General features: G+C 33.1%; 2 protein-coding genes across 15 annotated transcripts in view; one reads left to right on the top strand and one right to left on the bottom strand.

Annotated features, from left to right (window-relative positions):
• Positions 1-23,001, top strand: part of BRINP3 (BMP/retinoic acid inducible neural specific 3) — a 380,288-nt gene that overhangs the window by 220,374 nt on the left and 136,913 nt on the right. For all 11 annotated transcript variants that reach the window (XM_035279315.3, XM_002760271.7, XM_078355139.1 and 8 more), the window contains 2 exons: positions 15,729-15,834; positions 19,971-20,207. In XM_035279315.3, coding sequence (XP_035135206.1) covers positions 15,729-15,834; positions 19,971-20,207 — 343 coding nt within the window. The remainder of the gene's footprint in view (positions 1-15,728; positions 15,835-19,970; positions 20,208-23,001) is intronic.
• The window catches only part of LOC128930086 (uncharacterized), a 155,990-nt gene that overhangs the window by 12,814 nt on the left and 120,175 nt on the right, over positions 1-23,001 (bottom strand). For 2 of the 4 annotated variants that reach the window (XR_013529019.1, XR_013529024.1), the window contains one exon: positions 1,199-1,371. The exons of 1 other annotated variant lie outside the window; for it this stretch is intronic. The gene's annotated coding sequence lies outside the window, so the exon portion shown is untranslated. Of the gene's footprint in view, positions 1-1,198; positions 1,372-16,952; positions 18,290-23,001 lie in introns of those variants that run through there. One more of the 4 variants, XR_008477662.2, reaches the window with a different exon arrangement.

The raw sequence follows: 23,001 nt of genomic DNA, 5'->3' as shown, positions 1-23,001 counted from the left end.
GATTGTTACTAGAGTAGCTACAATGCAAGAAAGGCCTGGTGCCAGTAAAGATTCATGAAGTCCCAGCGGTACCATGAAGGTACAAAGTCCCTCTGGGACGCCGGTCTCTGGAAGAATTAGTCAGGAAGATAATAATGTAAAGGAGAAGCAGATATAGCAGAAAGGTTACAGAAAGAAGAGGAACACAAAATTTGCAATTATATTTCACATTGGATTTTTAATTATTTTTAAAATTTTATTCCAACAAATACATACTCTAAAAATGACTAAACTTTTTGTCTTTTCCATTTTTGCTATTCTGTCATTTTTTAAGATAAAGAGTTATCTTAATTATCATCATTTGGCTGTATTTCAGCTAAAGAAAACTAGGGAAGTGGCAGCAGGACGTAGTATGATTATAATATTGCAGAGAGATTTGGCCAGTTTTTTTTTTCCTGGCTCTCACAATTTTAATGATCTATTTATAATTCATGTACACCATATATTTCCTATTTCTCCTGCATAATTAGATTTGTTTTTTTTTATCATCAACTTACTGCTGACTTTTACTGATAAGAAGTTACTAAAGAATTTGGATTTGTCCAAACTTTTTTGTAGCAAAGCCAATTTATTTTTCAGAAAAAAAAGAAATGACAGAACTGTCTCTGTAATGGCCAGTGGAAACAAGAAATCCACTTCTGTCTTTCTAATCATGCCTGAGTCTGTTGGGTTTTAGTGTGCTGCGCTTATCAGTTCTCTTGGGTGCTTGTTTAATTGGGTGACAAATGTAAGAATGTGACGGCCTCAGTGTGCAATTTTAACTAGTTTGTGCGCAGGCATTAGCTGTCCTATTATTAAAAAGTAACTGAAGTCAGAAGCTTTTGATATGCTTCAGGAATTCAGAAATATTTGATAGTGCTGAAACTTCAAACGGCTATAATAAAAATAGTTTTAAGTTTTTAATCATAAGCAATAAGATATGTTTTAATAAATACTTTAGAGTAGTCATTTTAAATATGGAATTTCAGAGGAGCAATAGAAAATTTTTGGTAGAAGTATTTACTTAACGTAAAGTAGTGGGCACTTTGATATATGTTCTAATACACTATACTGGCTCCTACATTGAGAAGGAGAAAATTAAAAGTAACAATCAAATGGTTTTATTAAATGTTAGACACACAAAGAAGTGTAAATCTAACCACGTTCCCTGTTTTAGTACCCTGGTATAGCAGATAATCTTATGGAAAGACCGCTGATAGGGATTTTGACAGTGACAGAGCTGTGATGGGCTGCCAGTGCCCTTGATTCTGCTGCCATCGTCCTCCAGGATGGTGATAGGTGCTTTTACTTCATTCAGCACTTGACATTTGCACCTGCACACTTTTAGTTACTCTGTCAAGGAAAGCAAAACAGATAATTTAATTTCTAAGTTTTTATATCATTTGGAGCGTCAGCTTGCAGTTTGCGTGACTGAGACGCTAGGTGAGTATCAACTGAGCAGATTGGGTGGATGTAGAAATATTCTGATAAAATATAGAATAAGAAGTAGGAATTAATTAAAGGGGTAGTTCTGTTTAGTGTAACACTCTGTTTCCCCATGGCAGCAGACATTTTTTTGCAACTTTAGTGCTATTTGCACAATTGTAAGTCAGTCTATACCAGCAGTCCCCAACCATTTTGGAACCAGGAACTGGTTTCATGGAAGAAAATTTTCCATGAATTTGGTGGAGGGAATGATTCCAGGTGCATTATAATAATTCAAGTGCATTACATTAAGGTGCATTTTATTTCTATTAATATTACCTTGTAATATATACTGAAATAATTATACAGCTCACTGTAATGTGGAATTAGTGGGAACCTTGAGCTTGTTTTTCTGTCACTAGACAGTCCCATCTGGGCATGATGAGAGACAGTGACAGATTATCAGGCATTAGATTCTCGTAAGGAGCACGCCGCCTAGATCACTCACATGCGCAGGTCACAGTAGGGTTTGTTCTCCTCTGAGAATCTAATGCTGCTGCTGATCTACCAGGAGTAGGAGCTCAGGTGGTAATTCCAGCCATGGGAACCAACTTTAGTTACTGATGAAGCTTCCCTCTGTCTCCTGCTGCGCAGCCTGGTTCCTAAAAGCCCAGGGACCAGTACCCTGGCCCAAGGGTTGGTAATTCCTGGTCTGTATTATCTTTGGTGTGTTCATTATAACTGTTTTCTTGCCTAACCCAGCAAGGGAAAGAGAGAGCACAACGAGGTAGAAGAATAACTTGGAGCGATTGGATCTGGGCATGTAGAAAAGGTCTGAGAGAGGGATAAGAAAAACTAAGGGAGCAGCCTATGCATTTTCTTTTGCAACTGGAGATCACTATCTTGAAGGTAGAGACAGTATGGGCAGAGGTTCTCTTCTAATCCAGTTTTCTCAGTGATGTAGTTACAGTATATTTGGCTTTTTTAATAACTCCTACTTTTGTCTTTTCATTTTTATAAAATTGCTCATAATGTCATTGTTGAAAATGATTATACAATACTCCTTAGTTTTGTATGAGGATTTGCAAGGGCACCACAGAGAACCGATTTGTATTTTGAACTTAAATTCATAACTTTTTCCATTCTGTTTTAAAGTTTGTAATCATTTTAAGTAGATTCAATAAATAAAACGCAATGAGATTAAAATGCATAGACCAAACAATAAAGTTTAAAAACTAAAATCAATCTTTAATGTTTTACCTCCTCAGATAGCTTTCATTTGTAAAATACATGTAATCAATGTTGCTTTGGATTGCACTTTTTTTTTATGTAAAGATACAGAAAAACACCCTGGCTCCTGAATTCCCTGAAATATCACTTCTCTGGCCCGGGAAGAGTGACATTCAGGCCGGACAGTGGCTGTAACAACTGCAATGGCTGTCTAATAACTCTCACCAGAGTGCAAACGATATGCCCCAGCCCTGAGCCAGGTTGTAAACTGTACCTATTGTTTGTAACTCCGCTGTGGCAGTGAAGCTTTACTTTTCTTATTATTAATACTGAAAACATCAGAAAACTCCTTAGCCAACTGTAGAGAAACAACACATCCCTTTAGATTTCCTGTAATGAAGTTCGAGGTTACCATTCATGTAATACCGTCAGTTACAGTGGTCAAAAATGTAGTTTTTATAAAAATGTCAGTTTTTCTAAATGTATATTCATGTAGTTAGGAACCTAATGAAAGCTTTTTTGGCTACATATTTTTTCACAATTGCTGCAATTTTAAGCTTTGTGTTATTTAAAAAATAAATCAAAATATCATCTGTAGGAGTGAGTTTTCAGGTTTGGCCTCTCCAAGACCAAACAAGTACTACACATTTAATTTCCATGGCAACCATGGTTTAAGCACAAAGGGGTCCTGATGTTATTTGGCAACTTTGTCCTACTGAAATTGTGTCCAGTTTTGCTTATTCCATGCCACACTAAATCAACACTTTAAGAACCTGAGAAAACTGTTGTCTTGCCATTGTATAATTTTATGTTTTAATGTATACTCAAAGGATTAGCATAGTCTCTCTCGATAGGTTTGCTTGTGGATATTTGTGAGTGGTATGCTTGTGTATTATTTTGATGGAGGATGAATTACAGGGTAGGAAGAAGTAGGCCAGTCATTGTAGTCATGCCTGGACTCATGGTGACAAGCACAAGTGAAAACTGCATGAAAGCAATTGCTCTTAGAAAAGACATATTCAATTTCGTTCCTAAATCAAGTTCCTTGTTTTTTGTATTACTCTCATGTAGCCTTCCTCAAATACATATATTTTGCTCTACATTTTTTTCCTATGTTTGAATTTTATAATTCACAGTTATTTTGCATATATTTTATGGGTATACATGATATTGTTTATATTCATACTTTTGATCCTCATGTTTCAAGTATCAGTATTTCTCCTGTGAAAGGCAAAAAAAAAACAAAACCCAAACACCATGTTTTAAAAATGCAGTTCTATAAATGAATAATTCTAATATTTAAAAAAATTTTGGCTTATTGAAATTATAAGAAATAGAACTAGAGGATATAGTTATCAGCTTCAAGTAATTTGCATACAGGCTTAATTCAACAATTGTATGAGCTCCCTTGCATTGAATGTGTTTATCCATGTTTGTGCTTTTTATGTGAACTTATGAATCATCCTGGGTGGATAATGTATCATAGACTATTTTAAACTGTATCTCTGTGTTTGGAGAAGGCCCAAGAAAATGTTGACAATGTTAAATATGCTTCAAGTCACTATATTAATGATGTATAACACACTAAGTGTAATGCTTATTATTGTGTCAAGATGCAAGAAAATTTTGCATTGATATAATCTTTTATTTGAGGACATGTAGCATTTTATATGTGAATTTTCACTTTTCCCACAAACTGTATTGTAAATGCTAAAACAGAAAATTAAGAAATACTTGGCTACTGAAATGTTTATTCTGAGATGAACATTTTGTTTTTACATGCATCATATAATTAATGATATGTTTGAAAATTCATTTTTTAATTAGAAAACAAGCTCCAGAAATATTTCAACAGGATAAAGGATTGGGACTGCATTGAATTACAGTTTGACATTAAATGCTTAATAGAATATTGAAATAAGACTTAATGACTATCAGAGGAAAAACATTAAATGGTAAAATTACCTTTAAGCTCAATATTCATGTTCGAAAAAATATTATAAGGCATTATTTTCAGTTGAGAAATGAAGTTATATATATTTTAAGTTTTACCAACATTTTATAAAGGATTTTATTATATTAATAGCTTTAGCAATATATTATCGTAAAAGATCTTATATGTATGGTAACAGAAAAGATTGTTTTAGGAAATAATACAAACTAATCAACACTTGGATTTTACTCTTCAAAACCCTAGTGTGAAGTAATATAAGAATGTGAAGGATGTTCTATTTCAAAGCATGAATAAATTAATACTTAGAATAAAAGTTAATTTGTTTGGCTTTCAATCAAAGTTACAGTAACCAGTATATTCATAGCAATGTTTATTGTTCATGAGTTGCCCAGTATACTACACCATTGTAATTGACTTCTACATCAATTTAGACCAATTAAATTGTGTTTTACTGTAACTTTATTGCCAGAGAGAGAGAAAGAAAGAGTGAATGGATTACACTGATTAAGCCAAGCAAAGTTTCCAAAAACTTGTTAACTATAAAGCTTGGAAAGCCAGTGTGATGTTTAGAATAAGAATTTGATTTATGAATCAGGAGGTCGAAGTCCCAGTTCTAGCTCTCATTTCATTTACATGATGGTGAAGTAGCTTGATAACATCCCTGGCTCCAGACACAGTACTTCTTTTGTATAATGAGATGGTGAGACTAGATGATTTCGAACTTCTGTTAGCTTTTAAAATTTAAATATTTGGCACTTCTGCATTTTCTTCAAGAGGGTCTCAAAATAGTTTAATAAATTTGCTTTTGTAATAGAGATTTATAACTAAAAATGAAATATTTGTCCTCCAATCTAATCCAAAAATTTTTAATTTCTACCATGTGTCAGGTACTGTGTGTAATTATGACTAGAGAGTTTATAGTTAAATAATTAAATGAGATAATGGAAACAGATTATTGCCCTGTAATACTATGATTGGCATAATAAAACATAATGGAACTTTGTGGTAAAATAAAATAAATTCAATATACTTTTGAGAATACCTTGAGGGTCTTAATACCCTAATTCTTTTTATTTTTTGTCCTCAAATTTTTAACTCTGGGAAAACAGTGCTTTTGCTTTTGTTTAATGCATCATTGCTTTAAAAACTTTTGTAAGTAGACTTATGGGGTCTTTTTCTGATACCCCTATATTCATTAGAATTTGTGTTTTGAATATAAACTATATAAATTTAACAAGATTTTGTCTTATTATAATGATTCATTTTAAAATACTCTAAAAAGTATTTCTAGTATGTTGTTGTTATTAGTCCTTTCCTGGTTTTGGTACAAGAGCCCATGAAAGAAGCAATAAACAAGGAAAGGAACAATGAGTACCAGCCACTCCAAAAATGTACCAAATGGTAAAGACTATCAACACAATGAAGAAAATGTGTCAACTAATGGGTAAAACATCCAGCTAGCATCAAAATGGGAGGATCAAATCACACATAACAATATTAACCTTAAATGGAAATGGACTAAATGCCCAAATCAAAAGACACACACTGGCAAATTGGATAAAAAGTCAAAACCCATCAGTGTGCTATGCTCTGGAAACCCACCTCACATGCAAGGACACACATAGGCTCAAAATAAAGGGATGGAGGAAGATTTATCAAGCAAATGGAGAGCAAAAAAAAAAAGCAGGAGTTGCAATCCTAGGCTCTGATAAAATGGCTTTAAACCAACAAGGATCAAAAGAGACAAAGAAGGGCATTACATAATGATAAAAGGATCAATGCATCAAGAAGAACTAAGGATCCTAAATATATACACACCCAGTACAGAAGCACCCAGGTACATAAAGCAAGTTCTTAATGACTTACAAAGAGACTTAGACTCCCACACAATAATAGTGGGAGATGTTAACACTCCACTGTCAATATGAGACAGACCAACAAGACAGAAAATTAACAAGGATATCCAGGACTTGAACTCAAATCTGGAACCAGGTGGACCTAAGAGACATCTACAGAACTCTCCACCCCAAATCCACAGAACATTCATTCTTCTCAGCACCGCATCGCACCAACTCTAAAATTGACCAATAACTGGAAGTGTATCACTCCTCAGCAAATGCAAAAGAACAGAAATCATAACAGTCTCTCACACCACTGTGCAATTAAATTGGAACTCAGAATTAAGAAACTAACTGAGAACCACACAACTTCATGGAAACTGAACACTGGCTTCTGAATGTCCACTGGATCAACAATGAAATGAAGGCAGAAATAAAGATGTTCTTTGAAACCAATGAGAATGAAGACAAAACATACCAGAATCTCTGGGACACATTTAAAGCAGTGTCTAGAGGGAAATTTATAGCAATAGATGCCCACCAGAGAAGCAAGGAAAGATCTAAAATCAACACCCTGTCATCAAAATTGAAAGAGCTAGAGGAGCAAGATCAAAAAACTCAAAAGCTAGCAGAAAACAAGAAATAACTAAGATCAGAGCAGAGGGAGACACACAAAAATCCTTCAAAACATCAGTAAATCCAGGAGTCGTTTTTTTTGAACAGATCAACAAAATAGACAGATGGCTAGACAGATTAATAAAAAAGAAAAGGGAGAAGAATCAAATAGATGCAATGAAAAACAATAAAGGGGACATCACCACTGACTCCACAGAAATACAAACTACTATCGGAGATTACTACAAACAACTCTATGCACATAAGCCAGTAATCCTGGAAGAAATGGATAAATTTCTGGACATTTGCACCCTCACAAGCCTAAACCAAGAAAAGTTGAAACTTGAACAGACCAATAACAAGAGCTGAAGTTGAGGCAGCAATTAATAGCCTACCAACCAAAAAAAGTCCAGGTCCAGATGGGTTCACAGCAGAATTCTGCCATATGTACAAAGAGGAGCTGGTACCATTCCTTCTGAAAGTATTCCAAATAATCCAAAAAGAGGGAATCCTTCCCAAATCATTTTATAAGACCAACATCACCCTGATAATAAAACCCAGCAGAGACTCAACAAGAAAAGAAAACTTGAGGCAAATATCGATGATGAACGTAGATGCAAAAATCTTCAATAAAATACTGGCAAACCAATGGCAACAGCACATCAAAAAGCTTATCCATCAGGATCAAGTTGGCTTCATCCAGGGGATGCGAGGCGGGTTCAACATATGCAACTCTATAAACGTAATTCACCACATAAACAGAACCAAAGACAAAAACCACATGATTATCTCAATAGATGCAGAGAAGGCATTTGACAAAATTCAACAGCCCTTTTTGCTAAAAACTCTCAATAAACTAGGTATCAAAGGAACATATTTCAAAATAATAAAAGCTATTTACAACAAACCTATATCCGATATCATACTGAATGGGCAGAAACTGGAAGCATTCCCTTTGAAATCCAGCACTAGACAAGGATGCCCTCTCTCACCACTCCTATTCGATATAATATTGGAAGTTATAGCCAGAGCAGTTAGGCAAGAAAAAAAAATAAAGGGTGTTCACTTAGGAAAAGAGGAAGTTAAATTGTCTCTATATGCAGGCAACATGATTGTATATTTTTAGAAGACCCTATCATCTCAGCCCAAAATCTCCTTAAATTGATAAGCAACTTCAGCAAAATCTCAGGATACAAAAATCAATGAGCAGAAATTACAAGCATTTCTATACACTAATAACAGACTAACAGCCAAATCATGAGTGAACTCCCATTCACAATTGCTACAAAGAGAATAAAATACCTAGGAAGACAACTAACAAAGGATATAAAGGACCTTTTCATGGAGAACTACAAACCACTGCTCAAGGAACTAAGAGAAGACACAAACAAATGGAGAAACACTCCATGCTCATGGTTAGGAAGAATCAATATCTTGAAAATGGCCATACTGCCCAAAGTAATTTATAGATCCAGTGCTATCCCCATCAAGTTACCAATGACCTTCTTCACAGAACTGGAAAAGACCACCTTAAACTTCATATGGAACCAAAAGAGAGCCCACATAGCCAAGACAATCCTAAACAAAAAGAACAAAACTGGAGGCATCATGCTACCTGATTTCAAACTATACTACAAAGCTACAGTAATCAAAACAGCCTTGTGCTGGTTCCAAAACAGAGATATAGACCAATTGAACAGAACAGAGGCCTTGAGGGCAATGCCACACATCTACAACCATCTGATCTTTGACAAACCTGACAAAAATGAGCAATGGGGAAAGGAGTCCCTGTTTAAAAAATGGTGTTGGTAAAACTGGCTAACAGTGTGCAGAAAGCAGAAACTGGACCCCTTCCTGACATTTTACACTAAAACTAACTCCAGATGGATTAAAGACTTAAACATAAGACGTAGTACCATAAAAACCCTAGAAGAAAACCTAGGCAAAACCATTCAGGACATAGGCATAGGCAAGGATTTCATGACTAAAACACCAAAAGCATTGGCAACAAAAGCCAAAATAGACAAATGGGACCTAATTAAACTCCAGAGCTTCTGTACAGCAAAAGAAACAAACATTAGAGTGAACTGGCAACCAACAGAATGGGAAGAAATTTTTGTAATCTACCCATCTGACAAAGGGCTAATATCCAGAATCTACAAAGAAGTAAAACAGATTTACAAACAAAAGAAAAGAAACAAACACACCCAAAAGTGGGCAAAGTACACTTTTCAAAAGAAAACATATATGAGGCGAACAAACATGAAAAAATGCTCATCATTACTGATTATTAGAGAAATGCAAATCAAAACTACACTGAGATACCACCTTATGCCAGTTAGAATGGCGATCATTAAAAAATCTGGAGACAACAGATGCTGGAGAGGATGTGGAGAAATAGGAACACTTTTACACTGTTGGTGGGAGTGTAAATTAGTTCAACCATTACGGAAGACAGTGTGGCGATTCCTCAAGGACCTAAAAATAGAAATTCCATTTGACCCAGCAATACCATTACTGGGTGTATACCTAAAGGACTATAAATCGTTCTGTTATAAAGACATGCAAGCATATGTTCATTGTGGCACTGTTTACAATAGCAAAGACCTGGAACCAACCCAAATGCCCATTGACAATAGACTACACAAGGAAAATGTGGCACATATACACCATGGAATTCTGTGCAGCCATAAAAAATGATGAGTTTATGTCCTTTGTAGGGACAGATGAATCTGGTAACCATCATTGTCAGCAAACTGACACAAGAGCAGAAAATCAAACCCACATGTTCTCACTCATAGGTGAGTGTTGAACACTGAGAACACATTGACACAGGGAGGGGAGCAACATACACTGGGGTCTGTTTAGGGGTGCCAAGGGAGTGACAGTGGGGGTTGGGGAGTTCAGGGTGGGATAACATGGGGAGAAATGCCGGATGTAGGTGACAGGGGATGGAGGCAGCAAACCACATTGCAATGTGTATACCTATGCAACAATCCTTCATGTTCTGCACACGTACCCCAGAACCTAAAGTACAATTTTTAAAAAAGTATTTCATAGGCAAAGGAAACCCACAAAATAATTAGCATAAGAAAAATTGTGTATTTAAAATAACTTGCTTATTTATTTAACCTTCTTTGTATTGCTATTTAGAGGTGAGCTTACAAAAAAAAAGCCAATTTCTTTTCATTTGAGGTAAATGTATTGTTTGGAATAGAGGTTGCTTATAAAATAAAAATGAAATATTGATATTAACCTGTTAATACCTAGTCAAAAGTTGATATATTATCTGTACATCTTCAATTATAGAATAGTAATTATAGCCTTGAAATAAAACAAAATCAATATGACATACTCTAAGATGATTAAGAATTGATGTCTTGGATTTTAAAATAAACTCACATTAGTAATTGAAAAAGTAGTTTGTTTTTTATAATCTTTCACAATGTCAGATTTCAGCATTTTCTCTTTGCCAAATCATGTTAGAATAATTTTATATATGAAGGATGTAAGTATGGAAATCCAAACTTGGATTGTAGTAAATACACATGGATGATTGATAAAAACAGACAGGTAAATAGATAGATGTCTAGATATCTATACATATTTAGATATAGATTTAGATGATGTTGTATCTTCCTTGATATAATTCACAAGGAAAACTAATATTAACCAATTTCTATTAGCAAATGTTAGTTACATATAACATTTATACAGAGTACACAAAGTGTTGAAATTTGAAAACATTTCAGCAATCATGGCCTGCATTAAAAAATAGGACATTACTAAAACATTTCTCCTAATGCCCTTTTATCATCATTCCTATATCCAAAGGATAACTTCCATTCTGTATTCTAACAATGTAAATTTATTTTGCCTAATATTTTTATATTAATGGAAGTTCAGAATTTTTCTATTAATGAGTTTTATATTAATGGAAGTTCAGAATTAGCAAAATAAACTTACAGTGTTAGAATACTGGAACACTTTATAATGTCATTCCACATTATGTTTGTGAGATTTGTTTATGTTGTTCTGTATTTTGAGGACAGAATATATAAAAATTTATTCTTACTGTAGTACAGTATTCAAATCTTCTATATACTTTCACATTTTATTGCTGATTGCCACTTGGTATGATTTGGTTCTGTGTCCTCACCCAAATATCATCTTAAATTGGAATTCCCATGTGTTGCGAGATGGACCTGGTGGGAGGTGATTGGATAATGGGGGTAATTTCCCCTATACTGTTCTCATGATAGTGAGTTCTCAGGAGAGCTGATGGTTTTAAAGAATGGTACTTCCTCACTCTCTTTCACCTGCTGCCATGTAGGATGTGCCTTGCTCCCTTCACCTTCTCCCTTCCGCCATGTGTCTTAGGCCTCCCTAGCCATGTGGAACTGTGAGTCGATTACACTTCTTTCCTTTATAAGTTCTCCATTCTCTGGTAGCATCTTTATAGCAGAATAAAAATTGACTAATGCACCACTGTAATATTTTCTGTTTGGGATTACTAAGAATAGTTGATAATGAACCTCTTTGCAAATGCCTTTTGTACACACACATGTTCACATTTTTGTTGGCTGTGTATCTGGCTCGTATAATGTGCCTATGTCTACTTATGTACATACTTTCAAAGAATTTTCTAAAGTGATTGTACCAGTTTACACTCCCCGCAGCATATGAGAATTCCAGTTTCTCCACTTTATTGTCACCATGTAACATTGTCTGGGTTTGTATACTTACAAGAGTTTCTGGTGAATGGATAGTAGTTTCTCACTGTTTTAATTTCCAGCTCTTTGACAATAAAGTTGAAAGCTATTTCATAATTACTGGATGTTTAGATGTATTTTTTGTCAAATGTTTTTTTCGGTGTTGCTCTTGCCATATTATTAGTTTGTAGAATTTATTTATATATTCTAGATATGAGTCATTTGCTGCATATATAAATTGCAACTATGTTAATTGATATTTTTAAAAAACAAAGATTGTACAGGGAATAAATTTTTTGAACTAATTATGTAAGATTATATCTTTATTTCTATCTAAAAATAGCATCAATTCTTAAATTTTAAGATATCAGAAATTCAATACAAGCCATATATATGTAAGGTTCAGCAGTATAGTTTCTACCTTCTCAACCCAAAGTGTTTTGAATAATTAAAATATAGAAACATTTATTTCTTGAAAAGGAGAGTGACAACTGAAGTGGACTGTATGATGGGGTATATGTAAGGTAAAGATTGGCAAAATGTGTAAAAGGAAATAACTGGTATAGCAGTTCAGGATGCAGGTACCAGTAACAAATTTCACTACTCTGCCACTTCAACTTCTGACATTTCAGATGTGGTTTTCTTGCTACAATATAGAATAAGCAAAATCTCCTCTTGAATTTTAACATTTATTTGTGGTTATCTAGATGAGATGTAGGTCTCTGGAAGAGAAAATTGGTTTCAGATGGAAAGTCTTAGGTTATGCCTCTTTGGGCATAACTCTATTGTAAAAGCCGATTGTACTTACCAATATTCCAGTGTTTTATGTTCATAATAGATGGCTGATAAAATTATTTCAAGTTACTCTGATATAACCTAATGTAACTAGGAAATAAATAAAATAATTACTGTAATAAGATATACACTGTGAAAAGGTAAAGACCATGATACTTGGGTGCTGTCAATAAAGAATGGTCTTGAAGAGCAGTTGCTCCTAGTCTCAACCATTTTCATGTCTGATAAAAGGATGGGGGAAACATAGTAAAGTAGAAGAAAATGGCAGTTGTTCCTCTGGCTATGTACTTTATTTCATTGCTTACATTTCCAGCATAGGAATTTGTTCCTTTTATTATTAAGAATGATAGGTTGGAACAAACAAGTAAACTGCTATTCTGTGTTTTGGCACAGTTATCATCTCTGTAGTAAGTTGACTTTTATTTTTTCTTTCCAATTTAATTCACTTTATTATTTTAAAAAATAAAATAATTATGGACACATTTACTAATGCTGACATTAGTAAAGCCTGTAGAGTCCTTAGGTGGAAAGAATTGAAAAATAGCTTTATTTCATATAGCATGCTAGAGCTTCAAAATTTATATTAAACCAGACTTTAACCAGTGAATTCAGTTGTAAAGGATAGAGAAAAAATATAAATATGATATGCTGAGGTTACTGTCTTTGTGAAAGATGAGAAAGTCAAGCAATATACAAAGATAGAAATATTCAAACATTCTCTAAATGTATGTCTCTTATTTAGTTTTTCAACATGTAATTATAATAACAGAGTAGGTGACTGTAAGACTCTCTGTAATGAGGTATTATTATTTATCTTCTTTCAAGGGTTAAGTGTCAGGAGTTTGCCTTCCCTTTTCCAAGATCACGTATGTCAATGAGTATGTGCTTAATGGCAATTTTACCTACAAAACTTCCTAAAAAAGGCATGGAGGGGTGTGTGTTTATATTTGTGTGATACATGTTGGTTGTCAATAGGACCACATGATAGGATAAAATGAAAATTTAAATTAGCTTATACCCTAAGTATTCTCTTTAATGCTTTTGCTTTTCCCTTTGCCCTTAGGCTATTACCAATTTATATTTAAATATTAATTATACATACATCATCTATCATATCAACACTATAAATTATTTCTCTAAACAAAATGAGATCTATTCAGTATCATCAGTGGGGAATAGTAAGTGGAGAATAATTCAAAGTTGTGGTGTTAAGGAAAAAGTAATGCTTTGTCCATGATAAATCACATTATCATCTCTTGCTATGTATGCATAGTCAATCTTGGTTACTATAAAGGACTTATCATTTAGAAAAAATATAATAAAGTTGTCATGACACAAATTAAACATGCACTCACAGTGAGCTTCTTAGCTTCATATTTTTAATGTTATCGCTAATGCTGGAAACCTCAGTGGCCTTTCTCTATCAATGAACATTTTCAGTGTTTCATAATGTTGCCATTTCCTGGCCTTGTTTTGTCTTGTTTTTCACAAATGAACTTCTTCAGATAAAGTTTATTGTAACTGGTTAGGATTTCATCATCTCCACAATGGCTTTAATGTCTTTCCTGCTCCATGCTAGGAAGTTTCTCCTTATGCTGCCTCCTCCTCTTTCTCTTCATCAATGCTCCTGGGCTGATGCAAGAACTTGATATGTTCTGTGGATATGTGAGTGAACAAAATAGACAAAATCTCCTGCACTTGTGGAGCTCTTATGCTAGTGAGAGGTGTCAACAGTAATCATAACAAATGAGTAACTTATACAGCATGTTAGAAGCTCATAACTACTGTGAAAAAGGTAGAACAAGGTAAGGAGGAAAAAATTGTTTTAAGAGGTAGGGATGTTCATTTCAATAGGTTAGTCCAAGGAGTCCCAAGAGAATGAGATTTGAGCAAAAATTTGAAGGAAGTGAAGGGTTAGCTAGGAAACATTTTGAGGAAGAAATTTCCAGATAGTAGAACAACAAGTCAAATACCCCAAGGCATCAGAATGCCAAGTATATTTGAGATACAGCAAGGCAGAATAAACAAGATAAGAGATGGATCTAGGGAGGTGACAGGGAACTGGGTAATATGGCATCTTCCTAGGTTTATAAAAGGCTCTAAGTCATACCCTGGGTAAGAATGGGAAACCATTAAATTATTGTAAACAGTGGAATGAAATGATCTAAATTGTGTTCTGCAAAGAACAGTCTGATTATTAAGAAAGAGTATCTTATTAAAAAAACAAAGATTCTGACAACACTGCTCTGCTTTAAATAGTTTTAAATCTTCAGGATTAAATCTTAAGGATGCATTTTCAGCATCATATAATTCATTAAATTTAGTCTCCATCCCAAGAAATCCATGAAAAAGTTAGTCCATACATGAGATTATATATTTAAGTACGAAATCTGTGTGCTGCAAAGCAAAATAGGATAGAAATGGTAAATAACACAGGCAGAAATCATCAAGGAATATTCATGTAAATGTGTGAACATTACAAAATGTTTATACTTTGTTCTAATTTTGAGGACAGATAAAACTGATTAGTCAAAGTTGTAAAGGAGAGGTTTCTAATCTGAGTGGGGTGGGAGTGTAGGATGTTGTATAAGCAAAGGCATAGAATGTCAAGCTGAGCAGGGAGATACCTGGTGTATTGGAAAGAAGTAGGCCAGATAGAAGGCAGACAGAGAGTTTAGACTTTCTTGCCAACATAAAAACAGGAAAAATTATAGACTTTTGAGAAAAATAAAATAATAAAGTCAGTTTTGAGAGTAGCCTGACAGATGGCTCTGATTTATTGAGTGAAAACAAACACAAACAATTCTCGTAAAAGTCAGAACTCACTCTCTTCCATAAAGAGAGGTCCTTTGTTATATCTTGGGTGAAATCAGTGACTTTATGAGTTATGCTTTTGAAAAAAGATGGCATGCATTATTTTCCTAGAATATTTATGTCCAACCAAAGGAAAGAAAATGAGTTCAAGGGAGTTACTGCCCTCCACTATGTTTAGGTGTGTGCATTGCTGGTGTGTATGGGATCCTGGACCTTTCAGTGATATTTACTGTCAAATGTATAATATTAGTGTGTGACAACTACACTGAAACAGAAGGACATTGTAACGTCTGATTTAGATAATAAAGTTGATGTTTTGTTTGCCAGGTAACAGAAACACGGACTGGTCCTCTTGGCTGCAGTAACTATGACAACCTAGATTCTGTCAGTTCTGTTCTGGTTCAGAGTCCTGAGAATAAGATTCAGTTGCAAGGTATGTAGGTGAAATTTCATTAATTGTCTTATAAGCCTGGATGACAATTATCCAGTCGTGATTTCTTTTTCATTTTTTAAGCTTGGTCTTCAAGAACAACCTGGGCAACATAGTGAGATACAAAAAGGAAAAATATTTGCTGGGCATTGGTGTTGCAGGCCCGCAGTCCCAGCCACTCAGGAGGCTGAGGCAGGAGGATTGCTGCACCTAAGCGTTCAAGGTTGCAGTGAGCTATGACCACACCACTGCACTTCACTGTCACTCCAGCCTGGACATCACTGTCCAGACACTGCACATCATGTCACTCCAGCCTGGGTGACAGTGAGACCCTGTCTCTAAAAAATAAATAATTAACTAATGAATGAATGAATTAATTAATTCAAAGAAAAATGTAACAGCATTGAATTGTTTAAATTTATCCTACATAGTGAATGAATGCCATTTATTTTTAGTTGTATTGAAAGTACAAAGTTCTTAAATATTTTAACAGTTTAAATGTTACTCAATTTATCCATATCAATTATAGATTTACATTTATTAAAATATTTTCTCTAAAGAAAAATGTGGTCCACCAGTATTTCTTGCAATTCTCTACAGCTTACTCCTTTTTAATATAAGGATTAACTTTCCATCAGATTATGAATTATGATAAAACTGATAATAGATGTTTATACCAATTAGTATGACTATTTCAGTTTATTATGTAGAATAAAAATAATATAAAAATAATATTAGATATCTTGATTTTTGTCTAAATTGCTGTGTTCAGTTTTCAAAATAGTAAATTATTTTTAGAAACCTCAGTTCTTTATCTGTCTGGAAAAATAATTAACACATGGAATAAATGATGGAACATTTCTCTTTTGTATAATTATTTCTATGCTCTTCAACTAATGCGAGTAACTCAGGAACCTCCATCTCTTTCTCTTTTTTTCATTTTCCAGTTCTATATTTTTAATTGTCTATTACAACTTTATGCACTGATGAGCATAAAGTCCTTTCTGAAAATAATATTAGGAAGTCAATTTCAAGACCCTCGATATTTCATGCACTCTTTTTTAAAATTTAATTGGTATTTACAATCCAAATATAATGTTGGTTCACCTTTTCAACCTTACCTTAAAAAGTAATGTGAACTATTTATCAATTCTGGATCAATGTTACCATGGTGCCTTCCTTTGAAGGATATAAATACTTCTGGGTCACCGTATGTGGCTATTGCCAATAGCAGTATCACTGAAGAATCTTTTATTAAGGTATCAACAGAGATCTTCATGTCTTTCATAGTTAGCTAGTTAGATATTTGGTCCAATGAATCGATGGATAGAGATATAGATGATAGATAATTAAATATAGATAGTTGCTTATGTTTTGTGTTTTGTTTCTAAGTACCAGGTGAAGTTTTAGAATCAGAGTGTTTGACCCATTTTGGAATATTCTGAATTCAGGTACATTCTTAAGAGAATTCTGAAATTATGACAATTTTTCGGTAAAGACCTTCTTCTGAAACTCCACTCTTCCAGTAGAAAAAGAAGTGTTCCTGAAGTGGAATTGAATCTAAGCAAACAAATCATGCATCAGTAATTGTTGGAGTCAACTGGATTAGACGACCAATTCAGAACAAAACGCTACGACTTAACCATGAGTATAGGAATTAGTATCTTTAAAAATGAGAGATATAAAAGAAGGACTCTTAGATCTGGTTTTCCTGAGACTATTACAGAGCAGACATTTTTCAAAAATTAAAAGAGCCCTAGCTACAACTCTTAAGTTATTGATGAAAGTATATTTAAGGTAGGTAATAAAAAGTTTTTATAAGAAGTTATTGGCAAACACATATTGAAATAATAATGTTTCAAATTTCTTTAACTTCTTATGAGCATAACATATCAAACAAGGTGCCTCTGAGTGAAAGTATAACTGTAATAATGAAAAGTTATTTATTAAGTCTTGGTAGTAATTTTTTGGTAAAATTCAAAGACCTTAAGAAAATGATTGATTTGTAGGACTGAATTACAAACACTTTTCCATATCAGTTGGTTTCTAATATTTTATTTCAATACATTTGACACAGGACTAAACTATTTTCAGATGGGTGACTAAATGTAATTTTTAATGATAGGTCGTAATTGTTTTTGGTTTATAGCAAAAATTGAATAATACTGCTTCATGAAACTATTTTTTTTCATATTTTCTAATTTATTGGAAGACATTTTCTAGTACTTACATATATATCTATATAAATGAAGATGGATAATAATTTATGCTGAAGGAAATGTCACTCTAGCGAAAAAAACATGCATAAACTAATCAACAAAAGTCCTACTCAGTCATTCAAGCCATGTGTTTTCAAGAAGCTGATGGTATTTGCTTCAAAAAAATTTCTCCATACTTATCAGTGTACTTCTATTAAATTTCATATTACATACAGTAGGTATAATAATTTATGTCAGAAATATTTTTTAAAATTTTTATTATCAAGAAATTTTATATATAGCATAATTTATGCTATATATGGAACATTTCTCTTTTGTATAATTATTTAGATTTTCAGGAAATATATGTATACATATATGCATTTCCAGATACTTGCTTTTATAGAAGATAAGTATGACTAGGATTGAGAAAAGGCATTGATGAATAAAAATATATTTGAATACAAATATTTAGGGGTAGTAGAATGAAATAATGACTTGAAGGAGGAAACGTGTGTGAGTGTGTGTGTGTGTGTGTGTGTAATTTCAGGAATGATTCTTTTTCTACTGGAAGAGTAGAGTTATGAAAAAGAAGGTCATTACTAAGAAACTCATAATTCACATAAACGTCTATCTGTACACAGACTATACATACAGATGTACAGATATTTTCTTATTTTTGTGACCCTAATTGCTTAGCCAATTGATTATATTTATTGAATCACATGTATCTTATGCAGTTGCATCTTTTATTTTTCCTAAATATACTGCAAATAACTCTGTGACAAATATATTTCTCAGTCACCTTCATATTTGTATCTTACATAGCAATTTTCTTTAAAATTAGAATAGTCAATAAATATTTATTCTAGGTGAAATGAAAATTAATAGAAAATTGAATATATGTCCTAAGAGTGTTTTTTCCAACAATTTGCAAAGGAAATTTTCAATTTGTCAAGATATTTGTAAATTAAATTTTTTTCTAAATGTTAAGCTAAGAATTTTATTAAATAGACCTCTAAGATAGTAGTCAAGGGTCAAAGTAGATGTTTTTGTTAGACAGAAAACATGTAAAATTATAAAAATTTAATTTTTTGGAAAGTAACAGTTTGTTATTACCAGATTTTTCCTTAGCTTTGTATTTATTTTTACCTACTTATTTTTTAAAATATTTAGTATTTAAGTTTTCTTAAGTAGCCAGAAATACTGAAATCAAAATGATTTTTTGAAATATCATAACAAATGTTACTCCCTGAGAAAACTCCAAATATTAATTTTACAGTAATTTGCATAGTTTTTAAAGAGATAGCAACTTTACTAAACATGTTTCTAGAAACTAATGAGCTATATCACTAGGGCTGTCTATACATGGCAAGAAAATAATCAGTCCTTCTAATCCTTTAGTCATTTTTAGTATTCACTCTTTGTATTATATATATTATATGTTATTAATGGCATGTGATAAGCCTTACCATCAACATTCAATATGTATTTTACCAATGGCACAACTCGTTATATGATATTTACATTGATGTGGGCTGGTAGTCTGCAAGCAAAACGATAATATTGAAAACTACTTGAAATTAACTGGCAGAAAATAAATGCATATGTGTATTTTCAAAGGTTTGGAAAGATAGGTTCTATGTTCTATAAAAAATAACCAGTTATTATGATAAATTATATCAAATAATCTGAGTTGTTAATCATCTCCATGATTAATCATCTCTGTTTCTGAAGGTCCATATTTATGAAGTCAGCATATATTGATAAAGTTATAAATATTTGCAGTATGTAGACTTAGATATTATTTTGATAGTTTAAAAATACAAAATTCAAAATTTAATATGCTAAAATTTTTACTGTTTTGATTGAATATTGTAAATACATATTTGAATTTTTTCATTAGAAAAGTAAACTTGTTTGATTTGTTTGTTCTTCAAGGGCTTCAAGTGCTTCTACCAGACTATCTTCAGGAACGTTTTGTACAAGCAGCTTTGAGTTACATTGCTTGCAATTCAGAAGGAGAGTTTATCTGCAAGGAAAATGACTGCTGGTGTCACTGTGGTCCCAAATTTCCAGAATGCAACTGCCCCTCCATGGACATTCAAGCCATGGAAGAGAATCTTCTTCGAATAACTGAAACCTGGAAAGCCTACAACAGTGACTTTGAGGAATCAGGTAAGACATACGTTTTAATAAAACAGTTTTAAATTTTGACAAAAAATATGTTGAAATGGCTAATTTGTCCTTTTGCAAGAAATGATTACATAGTTGGAAAAGTTTTTTTTTGTTGTTCTTTCAAATGGATTATTTTCATTGCTTTTATTACTGGTTATTAAATGGTGCTTTGTGTATTGCTATGTACTATTGGGATTAGAATTCAGCCAGTTCCTACATTGATGTGTTAGTCACTTAGTAAATAATTTTTTTGCTTTTCTCAGTACTTATCGTCTGATACCTCTGAGGTCTCTCTCTACTTTTCTAGTGACTGCTGTTTCTCTTGTGCAGCAAAAAATGAAGACAGTATTCGTTTTATACCTTCTTCAGTATGATTCTCATTAGTGCTTATTTTCACGTTACTTATTTTTATAATAATATTACATTAATTTTAATTGTGTAGTGTTTTGTGGATTGTGTTAGTATTGTCTTATTTTTACTTAGTTAAAAGATACATGTGATATTTATTATCTTTACGAGTTTTATGCACATATAATAAACACATTTATATTCTTTTATCCCCTTCATTTTCTCCCAATGCCCACTACCCTTCCTGGCCTCTGGAAACCACTATTCTACTCTCTATCTTCATGACATCTGCTTTTACTAGCATCCACATAGGAGTGGGAGCACTTGTCTTTCTGTGACTGACTTATTTCACTTAATATAAAGGCCTCTCGTTCCATCTGTGTTCCTGCAAATGACAAGATTTCATTCTATTTTGTGGCTGAGTAATATTCTCTTGTGTACATGTGCCGTATTTTCTTAATCCAGTCATCCACTAATGGGCAGTTAAACTGATTCCATGTTTTGGTTATTGGAAATAGTGCTGCAATAAATAAGGGAGTGCAAATAAATATTCTGTATACTGATTTCCTTTATTTTGGATGTATATTCAGTAGTGAGATGAATTATGTGGTAGTTCTACTTGAGGATTTTTAGCAAATTCCATAGAGTTCTCCTTAGTGGCTCTACTGATTTATCTTCCCACCAACGGTGTAGAAGTGTTCCCCTTTCTTTGCATCCTGGCCAGCATCTGTTATTGCCTGTCTTTTGAAACAACCCTTTTTAAATTGGATGAGATGATAGCTCATTGTAGTTTGGATTTTCATTTCTCTGATAATTAGTGAAGTTGAGCATTTGTTCCTATTTCTGTTTGCAATCTTTATGCTTTCTTATGAGAAATGTGTATTCAGGTCTTCTGCCCAGTTTTTAATGGGATTATTAGTTTTTGTTTTTAGTATTTTGTTTTGGTTACTGAGTTGTTTGAGCTCCTTATATATTCTGGTTATTAATACATGGACAGATGAATGGTTTGCAAATATTTTCTCCCCCTCTGTAGGTATCTCCTTACTTTGTGGATTGTTTACTGTACAGAAGCTTTTTAGCTTGATATAATTCAGTTTGTCTATTTTTTGTCCTAGTTGCCTGTAATTTTGAGGTTTTATACACACAAAAAATTTTGTGGAAACTAATGTCCTATAGCGTTTTCTAAATTATTTCTTCTTTTAATTTTATAGTTTCAAGTTTTGGATTTAGGTCTATAATTTATTTTTATTTGATTTTTGTGTATGGTGAGAGATAGGGGTCTAGTCTTTTCTGCATAAAATTATCCAGTTTTTTCAGCAATATTTAAATACTTAAAAGATTTTCTTGTCCTCAATGTTTGTGTAATCTTTGCAAAGCTGAGTTGGCTGTAGATGTGTGGATTTATGTTTGGGTTCTCTATTTTATTCCATTGGTCTATGTGTCTGCCGTTATCCCAGTACTGTGCTGTTTGATTGCTATAGCATAGTGGTAAACTTTGAAGTCAGTTAGTGTGATGATTCTAGATTTGTACTTTTTTGCTCATGATTACTTTAGTTATTTGGGTATGTTTTGTGGTTTCATATAAATTTTAGGATTTTTTTTTTTCAATTTCTGTGAAGAATACCACTGGTGTTTTGATGGGAATTGGGCTGAATCTGTAAATTGCTTTGGGCAGTATTGGCATTTTAACATTAGTTATTCCAATCCACAGGAATAAAATATCTTTCCATTTTTTGTATTTTATTTCTTTCATAAGAGTTTCATAGTTTTTCTTATACAGATCTTTCCATCTTTTTGTATGATTGCTTTGAGGTATTTTATATAGTTGTAGCCATAGTATATGAGGTTGCTTTCTTGTTTTTTCATATTATTTGTTGATTTCTGTAGTTTATTTTGTATTCTGCAACTTTACTGAATCTTTTTATCAGTTTAACTGTTTTCATTGAGTTTTTTTTCTAGGTGTGAAATGATGTTGTCTACAAACTATACTAATTTTACTTCTCTTTCCAATTTGGATGCTTTTTATTTCTTTCTTTTGCCTACTTGTTGTGAACAGGACTTCCCATGTCATATTGAATAAAAGTAGTGAAAGTAAGCATCCTTATCTTGCTCCAGCCCTTACAGAAAAGGCCTTTCTCAAAAGAAAAAGGTTTTTTTCCTCATTTGGTATAGTGTTAACTGTGGGTTTGACATACATGGCCTCTATATGTTCTTTCTATACCCATTTCGATGAGAGCTTTTGTCATCAAGTGATGTTCAGTTTTATCAAGTGCTTCTTTGGCATCTATTGAAATAATAATATGGTTTCTGTTCTTGATTCTGCTAACATGATGTATGATGTTTATTGATTTGGATACATTGAGCCACCTGTGCATTCCTGGAATGAATTTCACTTGATCAGGTCAATGTGTTGTTGCATTTGGTTTGCTAGTATTTTGTTGATGAT

This window comes from Callithrix jacchus, chromosome 18 (assembly GCF_049354715.1).
Source record: "Callithrix jacchus isolate 240 chromosome 18, calJac240_pri, whole genome shotgun sequence".
Lineage (NCBI taxonomy): Eukaryota > Metazoa > Chordata > Mammalia > Primates > Cebidae > Callithrix > Callithrix jacchus.
Note: the sequence above shows the minus strand (reverse complement) of the source record. Positions and strands in the feature narration are given on the sequence as shown.